We start from the raw sequence: 12190 nt of genomic DNA on the forward strand, positions 1-12190 counted from the left end.
ACACAACAGCCATAACTGTAAACAGCCGACCCCAAACTATTAAGGATCTAATCTCAGAGACTAAAAGCAGGCTACAGCTAAATCCCAATTTCCGTTCGTGCTCAGCAGTCTTCGCCCACAGTGTATGAAAAGCCAAGGCTAGCTTCTTGAAGATCTCTGGCTCACACAGCACTGACGTCAGAGTAAATGTCAAATCTGCAAATCAGTCTAAGACAGGGGTGTCAAACATACGGCCCGCGGGCCGCATCCGGCCCGCCGGAGGGTTCCATCCGGCCCGGATGTCAAAAAAAAAAATTTTTTTTTTTTTTTTTTAATGAAATAACCGGAATGCGCAATTACGGCCCTCGGGGCAAAATCGAGACCTGCATGACATTAACAAAATGGTCCCTCTGTTACACTGTATATATGTAGTAAAGTGCACATCACACTTCTATTATAAATAGTGAATTTGTACTGTAACAGGCATTTGATAAAGCTCATATATTATAGACCTCATATATAGAGATAAAATGTTAATACTTCTTATTCGTATTGTATTGGTATTGGTTGTAATTAAATAATAGATATAATTATTGGATTTGTATTGGTTCCTATTAAGCTCAAACTGGAAACGGGATGTTAGAATGCGTGAAAATGCAGGAAATTACATATAAGAAATACAAAATGTTCTGGGGGAAACCCCCCAGGCCCCCTGCCAAAATTAACTGTCCCATATTTAATTAATTGACGGTTGGCAATGAATGAATGAAGTCAAGGAAATTTTGCATAGGATTATCAGTATTGCATTGCTTTCTACATATTCAACACACTTACAACGTGATAGTACTGAACACTAATCCTCTGCTTTACGTTTTTTTTTTTTTTTTGCGATGATGTTACTAATGCGGCCCGCTTGAGGTCCACATGGGTTGTATGCAGCCCCCGGACCAAAATGAGTTTGACACCCCTGGACTAAAAGGTCTTTGCATCAGAAGGTGTCAGCTACAGATATGTCTGGATAAAACCCTATTCAGAGTATGACTGGTGAAATGCAATCAATGTGGCCTGGACCCCACAGACCTGCTATTAATGAACACCGGTGTCGGTCACACCTCTTTTGTAGTACTAGTGCACACATCACACACAGATACAACACTGACTCATGTACTGGCATGGTATAGAGAGAGAAACGTCATTTCAATTTCTATGTATGACCTGTGCATATGAAGAAACTAACAATAAAAGCTGACTTGATTTGACACTCACAAAGCTGTGGCCGTGACATGTGAGGAAGTGTCCCCCCCCACCTTTCTTACCAGAGACGGATATGGCCCTGGTCCTGATGCCCTCCAGGCGCTTGTCATGGTTGGAGACTCTGTGGAGCGAAGGTTGGAAGAGATGATGAGGATGAACACTATACATCCTCCACGGGACACGATAGACAGATTCACACACAGAGCAAAAGTGAGCAGGGAGATGGCAGCAATGGGGCTGCACAACTTGACTTTTGAGTGTACTGAGGGGTACTGAGGAAGAGGGAGATTGCTGCTTGACGACAGAGTTAAAGGGGAGGGACAGACTCAACATGGCAACACACTGACACATTCCTCACGCTTCAGTTAAAGACATGGAGGCACAGGAGGAGGCTGCATCCTCATTATGTCGCTCTCCACAACACAAAGCCGAGCTATGGGGTTCAGTTTAGTTTGGTGTTTACCGCTTGGTGATTTACCACCGTAAGTAAGTAAGTACGCCCTTTATTATCCCGCAGTGGGGAAATTAATGTGTTGCAGCATTAACATACAGTCCCAAGAAAAAGTTTGTACACCCTTTGAAATTTCTTACCTTTCTGTTAAAATTGGTCATAAAACATGGTCTGATCTTCCCGGAAATCACAAGAAGGAACAACCAGAGTCTGCTTTAACTAATTCAACCCCAACATTTACAAGTTTTCATATTTTCATTGGCCATAAGATGTAAACATTCACAGGACAGCAAGGCATAAGTAAGTACATCCTTGCATTCAATAGGTTTTAACCCTAAGTTAGTCACAATAACCTCAACCAGATGTTTCCTGTAGTTGCAGATCAGACTAACAAATCAATCTGAATGTATCTGGTCTCCCTCTTCTTTAGAAAACTGCCTCTCGTCAGCAAGGTTTGTGGGATGTCTGGAGTGCATAGCTTTCTTGACTTCATGCCATATAATCTCAATTGTTTTTTTGTCAGGGCTTTGACTGGGCTATTCTAGAATGTATTTCATTATTATGAAGCCATTCTAAAGTCGATTTGCTTCTAAAGTATGGGTTGTTGTCACATTTCAGGACCCATACTCTTGTGTGCTTCAACTGTTTGACAGACTATCTCACTTTTTTCTGTAAAATATCTCGATAAACTTCTGAGTTCATTGTTCCACTGATAATAGCAAACTGAAAAGGGCCTGAGGCAGGAAGGTAGCCGCATATAATGATGCTCCCGCCACCATACTCAAAGGTGGAGATGATGTTTTGGTGAAGGTGTGGTTCTCCAGTTCTCCTCCAAACATGACATTGTGTGTTCCCCTGAACAATTCAACTTTGGTTTCAACGTTGGTCTACAGAATATTTTGCAGTATTTCTATGAAGCATATAAATGCTTTTTCGCAAACCTCAAAGGTGCAGCAATATTTTTTTGGTCAGAAACCCCATTAATTTTAGATTGGCAGAATTAATCCCATTTTTAGCTATTCTTGGTTACATCTCCTCTTCTAAGTATGGTGGCGGGAGCATCATTATATGCGGCTTCCTTGCTGCCTCAGGCCCTTGACAGTTTGCTATTATCAGTGGAACAATGAACTCAAATTTATTGTGATATTTTACAGAAAAAACGTGAGGAAGTCTGTCACACAGTTGAAGCACACAAGAGTATGGGTCCTGAAATGTGACAACAACCCATACTTTAGAAGCAAATTGACTTTAGAATGGCTTCATAATAATGAAATACACATTCTGAAATAGCCCAGTCAAAGCTCTGACAGAAAACGATTGAGATTATATGGCATGAAGTCAAGAAAGCTATGCACTCCAAACATCCCACAAACCTTGCTGACGAGAGGCAGTTCTCTAAAGAAGAGGGAGACCAGATAAATTCAGATTGATTTGTTAGTCTGATCTGCAACTACAGGACAAGTCTGGTTGATGATATTGCAACTAACTGAGGGTTAAAACCTACTTAATGCAAGGGTGTACTTACTTATGCCCTGCTCTCCTGTGAATGTTATGGCCTTATGACCAATAAAAATATGATAACATGTAAATGTTTGGGTGGAATTAATTAAAGCAGACTCTGGTTGTTCCTTCTTGAGATTTCCGGGAAGGTCAGACCATGTTTTATGATCAATTGTGACAGAAATGTAAGAAATTTCAAAGGGTGTACAAACTTTTTCCTGGGACTGTATATACAACTAGTGCAAAACATACATACAGACACAGGACCTAATACGCTAAAAGATATGTAAGAGAGATATGATAATAAATTAAATTAAAAAGGGAGTCACAGCAGCATAGCATTATCATCATAATCATCATCATCCAGTCATCATCATAAAATGGTAACATTGTAAAAGGCCATCGAAAATGTACTTACTTTGGCATAGATTTGGGTATGGAGGGCAGAGCTCTCTCTCTCTCTCCCTCTGTTGGGTATAAAAAAACAACAACAAAGCACATGTGCATAAGTGGAAGCACCAACACTCTCAAACCTTCAGCATGATAAGACTCACAAGCAAAACTTTCATCTGAAATTACCAGCACAATCAAGACATAGGCAGCAGAACTAGGGAAGAGTCCTCAGAATAATAAGAAACAAGATGGTCTCGGAGGCAAGCGAACAATAACACAATAAGAGCTAAAAACCGTCAAAGAAAAAAAAGGAGAGATTAAAAAACACACAAATTGCAACTAAGGACGGCTATTGACCTTTGTGTACGCGGACGATGAAGGAGCGCGAGGCCCCGTGGACCAGGCGGCAGTAGCCATCAATCAGGTCAGCCAGATTCTCAGCTGTGGTCAGACACGGCGTGGTCACAGCAAGTGGCTGAGGAAGAGGAGAGATTAGACCAGATTAGACTGGATTAAACAACAGTAGATTAGATCATATCGGATTTCGGGATGTCAACAATCGACTTTAGTCCATCAAAGCATTAATCGATTAAAATTAACTGCAATTAATCGCCAACTCGACTGGCAAAAGACCCAGGTGAAATGGGCATGACGAAGTGAAGTGTGGGAACATTTCAATCACCTTTGGATTAAAGACTATGAATAGAAATTAGTAGATTAGACTAGATTAGATTAAACAACAGTAGATTATATTATTAGATTACTTTATATTAGGATTAATCATATAATACTGATAGTAACAGAAGTGCAAAAAGAGACTGGTAATGACAGTGAACACACATTAACAACCATCTTCTCTCTACCTCTGCACTCTCACCTATGCTTATAACTACGTTCTAGATAGATCTACCATCTTCAAAGTATAATGGCAAGGTGCTGAAAATATCTACTACGCTGGTTTAGCTAATTAACCAACTTGTCTGTAAAAATGCACAATTCACTTGAATGGGGCACCGCAGCGTCTGATCTTTCTGAATACTAGAATTGTGAATTCAAGGTCAAACCGTTGCCAATGGCAACAGACTTTAAATCGCCAATTCATGTGCTTCGTATCATAGATGTGTATAGAAGATTTCTATACACATCTATGCTTCGTATAACATCGCTGGTAACCTCTTGCTCAAAATTAGCTGAGGCTGCTGAGCAACACCGTTTTGTGTGGTGTTCTACAATGGCAAAACAAGTTTGGAAGTCAACAAACTATTTTGTGACGTGGAAGTCAATTTAATTCAGCAATTACTAAACTTTACATCAAATCAGTATGCTGTTGTCATAATTATAATGATCAAAGAATAATCTACTGTATGGGCAGTCATGTAATAAGTGGGATAACTTTTGGCCCCTGTTGTGGAATAGCTCAGCTCAGCCAGATCAATCTCTTTTTTAGGACTATTATTATTCCGGACACACGTGTGTGTGTGTGTGTGTGTGTGTGTGTGTGTGTGTGTGTGTGTGTGTGTGTGTGTGTGTGTGTGTGTGTGTGTGTGTGTGTGTGTGTGTGTAGTTCATAGTTGTGATATTGTGCTATATAAATACATATTGCACTGTGTTGCATTGCATTGTATTCCACGACAGGGACCTTCTCGCCAAACATTATGCCTTACATATGCTGATGATGCCAAATGTCTGCTAGTGCCAGTACAGTACCTCGGGCGCTCCCGCTACATCCAGCAGCAGCATGCCCTTCCTCTCCTTCTCCTCCACGGAGGAGTACTGGATGCTCTGCACCTGCGTAAAGTTGGCCAAGTGGGTGGGCTAACACCATCCGAAAACAGAGAGGGAGGGGCAGAGTACAGGAAGAAAACCTTTATTCATCATCACCCAATTAAGGAGAAGTGAACTCAGTGCAATGCTGAACAAACTTAACTCTTTATTACTCATCATAATAACTCTTCTTTAGCATTACTTTACATTAGCAGCATCCAAGGACAAAGAGGGAGAGGCAGAGTAGAAAAGAAAAACAATATTTTAATTTACACAAAATACACGTATGAATGAAATAAAATATAAACTAGAAGCATTCAGAGAGCACAGACCTCCACCAAGGAAGCTGCTTGATAGGGTGTAACATAGTCAAATGTTCTAAGTCTTTCTGCCTTCTTTTTGTGGAGTTCCCGCAATTCAATTTCTGGTCACTAGGGGCGTCTAGATATATAGGCCAGCAATGGTGAAGAATCTTTTAAAAAGTCCTGGTTCCGGTTTGTGATCCGGATCACCACCAGAATTTAATTACTTGTTCCTTGGGTCATTACTAACAACTCCACAAAGTTTCGTCCAAATCAGTTGATTAGTTTTTGAGTTATCCTGCTGACAGAATCTTTCAAAAAGTCCTTGTTCCGGTTCGTGATCCGGATCACCACCAGAATTTAATCACTTGTTCCTTGGGTCATTAGTAACACAGGGGTGATAGTGAAAAAAAATCCTGAGCCTGAACTTTTTTCCTGGTCGGGGAGGGGGGGGCCGGGGGACGACGGGACATACTGCATATGAGACGTAATGTAGGCCTTATTATTATTCAAACACATTATTCAAACATTTAAGATAATGTTTTCATTTTTGCATTATTTCTATAGTGTTATTCACGAAAACACAGATCATTTCCCTGTTGGTAGGCTACAGCACTTGGCTGAAAGAAACTGACCACCACGTTCAATTCTAGCTGTAAAAACGAATACCAACGTATGCAGTTAGAAATGCATTCTAGGCTTGTGATGTTGCACTAAAGTTATTGAGGTGGGTATTGAACCAATGCAACATTTCAACACCAGAATGCATTTCTGAAAACATGGTGCATATTTTACCACATTGAATTAACTGAAAGCTACATATGTAGCAGCCATACCAAGACAGGTCAGTAGGAGGCAATACTACTCCAAAGTACAGTAACTACACTCTGTCCAAAATAGAGGAGGTGATTACCAATTAATTGAGCAATACTTTTAAATGACATGACATTTGCTGCAAGCTGATAAGTTTCATTTTCATTGGGACATTGCTCATATAACTTGTATAGGCTACTGGACATACGTTTAGATAGCCTACTCTCGTGGCCCCATGGTCTACCTATAACCACAGATTATTTAAGGGCTGTGCTATAACCCCTCCCTGCCTTTCCGTTGTAGGGAAACGCCCTTTAAATTACCGGTACATGATATTTAGGGCACAAGCGCATGATTGGCTACATGCAGGCCCACGTTCACATCGCATATTTCGACTCCACGGATGACAGAACCAGTGGTTATTACGAACAGGACAGTATATATAGCCTGTGTGACTACTGCGCGACTTTCGCATTGGGTTGTAGTCAATTAAAATACATGAAAATCACTCGCGTGTACACACGCCCATTACAATGTACGAGTTGAAAAGATAACAGAAAGCAACAAAAACAAAGACAGGACCGAATTTTAAGCTACATGAAAATAGCACAGGGCGTGAAGATAAGATGAACATTCACTGCATGTCTAGGTGACACCGTGGTGGCCACATGAACGCAAGCCAAGTATTTGAAGTTCATGAGAGTCTGATATTGACAATTGCCCCCTGCCCGAGAGTAGGGATTAAGTAGCCCAGAGCGTGCAGACAATACAACCTGTGCATCGTGCGTGGAATAACTGGATTCGATTACGCAGAAGGGCTACGACAGGGAGCGCGCGAGAGAGAAAGGCTGTGTGAACCTGTGCGAGGCTGTTTGGGGGTTTTCACAGAGCGCGTTGGTTTAGTCAGCATAACTAATATAAACATCTCCCTGAAATCAGTTTGACACGTGGTTTGTCAGGAATGACGCAAAGCACCATCCCTCAATCAACAGTAGACCAAAATCCACGAACTCAGCTCACACTAGCCTACAAGGGGTGTAGGCTAACTAGGCTTGCCAAACATTAGCGATCCAAGCATTCCATTGTCATTTGGACATGTCGCAATGGTAGCCGCTATTCCAATGCAGACCACATTTACGCACTACACCTAGAAAAAAAGTATCATGACGGGCATAGCATAGCCTACCGTTTTGAGCATACAGACTTTTTTTGAAAGAACGTCCATCTCCATCAAAGTTTGTCAACATTGCGCAGATAAATTTAGCGCACATAAATGAGGAAAATAGACGAACCTATTTCAAACATATACTCTCACTGAGCCCGTTTATGCGCATCAATAAGCCGTTTATGATCAGTTTTTGGAGTAACCTGCGCAAGGCAAAATCATTCGGGCCCAAGCCAACATGCCACAGTGGGCAAATTAATAACTAAATGGCCTTACCTTCAAACGTTTTCTTGATCACAGAATTTCACTAGTATTCCACTGACATCCACACGGTTCAACACACCCATCACAACTAGCAAGCCATGTGGATTTGTGCTAACAATAGTTGCTAATTTTTATCGGAATCCAAATGGTCTAGACTTGGCCTATAGTACTTTCTTCCGTTTCTTCAGTATAACGAGATGCCATTTTTGGATTTGCCTCCGTCGACAGTGAAAATATCTGAGAAGGGTAACCAGTAGGGGCCTAGAACTCTCTTTACTGTGCTGACAGCCAATCTACTTCTCCTTTCACTAGAACTAGAAGACTGCCGCCAGTGATGTGGTGAGTGACTCAAGAGCAAGACGTAACAAATTGATACATTTTTCAGTAAGATGTCGGGATGATACAATTATGGGCTGCTGCTCATTTGGGTTCCTTTCGCGTCTCTTACAACAGGCTGTTGCGCGCTCATTTATTTTCACCATACATTAATGAAGGCCTACGCGATAGTTTATTATTTTATTAATTTTGGGGAAATTATTATTTTATTTTTTTCTACAGCCACGCTACGCCGGATTTCCGGCGCGGCGCCGGACTGCTATCACCCCTGCTAACAACTCCAGAAAGTTTCGTCCAAATCCGTTGATTAGTTTTTGAGTTATGCTGCTGACAAACAAACAAACAAACAAACGGACAGACAGACAAACAAACCAACACGACCGAAAACATTACCTCCTTGGCAGAAGTAATGAATATAAATAAATATTTACATAAAATATAAATTAAGTCAGAGTGAATACAGAAAAAAGTTGGACACATACACACAATAGCTTTTATAGTCATAGACAAGAGGGAAAGCGGGTAAGAGATGTGGTTACCGTGGAGCCTTTATCAGTGAGGTAGCTGATGCCCTCCTCAGGACCAATGGCCAGTTCCACGGCAATGACCCAACTAGACTGTCAACAACACACATGTTCCCATTACATTTCAATATTGCATTTCACAGAGGCTTTTTAAATCAAAAAGACCAAGCACAGCTCCAGTGCAATGGCACAGCTAGACTATCCACTATTCTATTATAGTACAGAACATTACATTGTAACATTACATTTCATGCTGAAATGTAGCTTCTGTTTTGTAACACAATGGTTTTTTTTTCGGTTTACATACATAGTTCCAGGTTTAAGAAAGGTTTTTGGTGAGACACATGCAGTTTACTGAGCCACATAAAGGTACCCAATAGGGCTGTAACGATATTGTATTGAACAGAGAGATCATGATACGTCATGATACTGTATCGCAGTGCAAGATGGCAGTATGGTGATATGTCTTTCAAGAGTCTGTTACCCTTTAGTCCAGAAAACAACCACAGGATATGATGTAATGGTGCTTACAAGCTTCAAATCATCATCATTATTATTGTTGTTCAACTTTTGAGAAAAAAAATAGCAGCCTCTTGTAACTATTCTACATATAAACTATCATAGTTTTATTTCTTTTCAAATGTTATAATCTTGGCTAAACATTGTGTGGTGTATCGAGCCGTAAGTCACAAATCGTGACATGAATCGACTGTTGAGTTGAGTGTATCGTTACAGCCCTAGTACCCAAGAAGCAAGATTGAAAGATAACCCGAAGAAATAACTCAAATACACAACAAAAGTACTATACAACTTCAGCGCCTTTTGCTCATTGTTATTTTGAATCAAAACAAAACAGAACATGTATTTCTTGGAACATGCAGTAGGTACAGCAAAAACGTAGCTTTTTAGTGTATGCATTGAAATGTAAAACGTATTATTATGGCAGCAACACTTACCCCAAGAGCACATTTAAAACATTCTTTGTCAAATCTGTGGATAGGCGAGAGCACTTCAAAAAACTTGAGGATGCATTGGGCGTCGTTGAGGTTGGCAAACTGTCTGAAGGTTTGTTGGATCAGCTTACGCAGTGTTTTTGCCTGAGGAAGAAGAAAAGAGAAAAAACTGCTGAGAAAACTGGTGGTTCTTTTAAAAGAAAATGCAAAAGTAGTTAAGAATTACTGTTTTCATTCAGAGAACAAAAAATGCAAACAAAAGTGCTGACTTTACAGCATATTAATCTTTTCAAGAAAAAAGGGGATTAGCGTAATTAAAATCGATGAACCCAGACACTTGGGAGAGGGCAATTTACATGAGCGATGGAACTGTAAATACAGAGCATGTATTTGCACAAGGCTAATTAACCTCTAACAATCAAGGCTATGTCTATCTAACAATATTAGGAATCCAACAAGAGCTCTTTTGAAGTATGGCTTACAAAGACAAATGAATACAATTGTCTGTCATCATCGGCAGATGTCTGGAACAGCTGTGTACACTGGAGTAGCATCTGTGTGTGTGTGTGTGTGTGTGTGTGTGTGTGTGTGTGTGTGTGTGTGTGTGTGTGTGTGTGTGTGTGTGTGTGTGTGTGTGTGTGTGTGTGTGTGTGTGTGTGTGTGTGTGTGTGTGTGTGTGTGTTTGTGTGTTTGTGTGTTTGTGTGTTTGTGTGTTTGTGTGTGTGTGCCTGCGTGTCTACACACCTATGAGAGTCAAATACTGACACCATGTAAAAAGACTATACATTTCTGGAGCACTCATAGCCATCTGAACCTCACCTGCATATATTTCTTCACATATTGCATGTTGCTGTCATGTGCTCTTTTGTAAGGCTTTGGATTAGAGCGCTCTCTAAATGTAATGTTATGTCATAAATCTGAGACAGTTGAATTGTTTGACTTACTATTCATGCTGGCAATTGCATTACATTAGGCAAACGCTTTTGTCCAAAGCAACTTACAATCGAGGACACAATCATAGCATACAACGCTTGGAGATACAAAGTGCACAGGAAATACACAGAACAATAAGTGCATATGCGAAGAAGGGATAGTGATTTTTTTAATATGGTATGATTACTACTACATAAGCACAGGGTTAAGTAGAGTAGAGACATACACACACACACACACACACACCCGAACACAGCATGCCTTAAAGTCTGCCCCTGGACTGGGCCTGCTCAGGCATCAGTGCAGTTAATAGTCACATGAGAGAACAGTGACACTGCATGTGCTGGGAAATCTATGTGAGAAAAGGGCCTTTCACTGCAGAGGTTCTCTGCCCTCGGCTGATCACACTCACCTTGACAGACTCCAGCAAACCCTTGGGGAAGAATCTTCTCAGGCCCACGTCTTTTCTGTGCAAGTAAGGAAAAAGATAACGATCAGTTTGTTCAGCGACACTGTACACAACCATGCGAATCAGGGCAGCCATAGGAATATCTTGCTTCTCAGACACAGGGCCAACAAGGTGGTGGTTTAGTCACCCACCCACCAATTTAAGTTGACTCCTAATATAAGAGACTTGTAGTTTTGTTTTCTGAAACATGAACCTCCATGTCATTCCTTGTATTACCACTTGTTCTGAGCCAACATAATTTGGCAAGTGACTAAATGTGCTGGAATATGTTCTGGAATAAGCCCACTTTTTTCAAAAACAAATACTAACTGGAACTACACATGATTCTGCGTTTTTTTTCTTCATAAGAATGTGAAACAAAGGAAAGACCTGGCCTCACTTAAAGTCCAATTAACGTTTTAAAAAAACACGTTTTTCTTCCTAAAAGCTTTGGAAAAGACAGATCTGATGCTGATATGATGTTTTCCATTTACATCTAGGATTGTGGGATTCTTGTGAAAAGTAATGTTACTGTGGGTGGAATCCTTATTAGCATTCTGTCACTGTTGCTAGCTACTATTAGCAATAGCGTGTGGGCCGACATGATTTATTAGTGTGACTACCTCAGCTTGTCCCTTCTATGTCCAGCCAGGCGGCTCTGACCACAAGGCCACCTTAGCATCTGCATAGAGAGCTGTATGCACCATGATTTGTCTACTGAACAAAAGGGCTGATAGGATAGTGGCTCACGACTTTCTCATCATCTACGCCAGGGGTTCCCAAACTTCACCATTACACAGCCCCCTATATACAGTAGCAGTAAAGTTCAGCCAAGGGCCCCTCACATGGGCCGTGCCACACTACTTTTTTCTGAGCAACCCCCCCTTCACAAACTCGATGGAATTGGTGCATCCCAAAACCCATCCCACCACAAAACCTAATAAATACATTATAAAGATGATGACCATAACACAGGTCACCGTAGATCCTCCACCAGAGATGCAATACAATAGATTATTAAAATGCAGAAACTAATGGAAACATTGTTTTGCTTTACTTTAGTCATTTATTTTATTCAATTATATATATTTTTTGCTCTACTTTTCTGCCA

At 40.7% G+C, this 12190-nt stretch overlaps 1 protein-coding gene across 10 annotated transcripts in view; it reads right to left on the bottom strand.

Annotated features, from left to right (window-relative positions):
• ptk2ab (protein tyrosine kinase 2ab) overlaps positions 1-12190 on the bottom strand; it is an 84840-nt gene that overhangs the window by 36107 nt on the left and 36543 nt on the right. For all 10 annotated transcript variants that reach the window (XM_063199776.1, XM_063199771.1, XM_063199766.1 and 7 more), the window contains 7 exons: positions 11044-11098; positions 9702-9842; positions 8761-8838; positions 5285-5392; positions 3935-4052; positions 3603-3651; positions 1296-1354 (listed from right to left, as the gene is read on the bottom strand). In XM_063199776.1, the coding sequence (XP_063055846.1) occupies positions 1296-1354; positions 3603-3651; positions 3935-4052; positions 5285-5392; positions 8761-8838; positions 9702-9842; positions 11044-11098 (608 nt within the window). The remainder of the gene's footprint in view (positions 1-1295; positions 1355-3602; positions 3652-3934; positions 4053-5284; positions 5393-8760; positions 8839-9701; positions 9843-11043; positions 11099-12190) is intronic.

This window comes from Engraulis encrasicolus, chromosome 5, assembly GCF_034702125.1.
Source record: "Engraulis encrasicolus isolate BLACKSEA-1 chromosome 5, IST_EnEncr_1.0, whole genome shotgun sequence".
Taxonomy (NCBI): domain Eukaryota; kingdom Metazoa; phylum Chordata; class Actinopteri; order Clupeiformes; family Engraulidae; genus Engraulis; species Engraulis encrasicolus.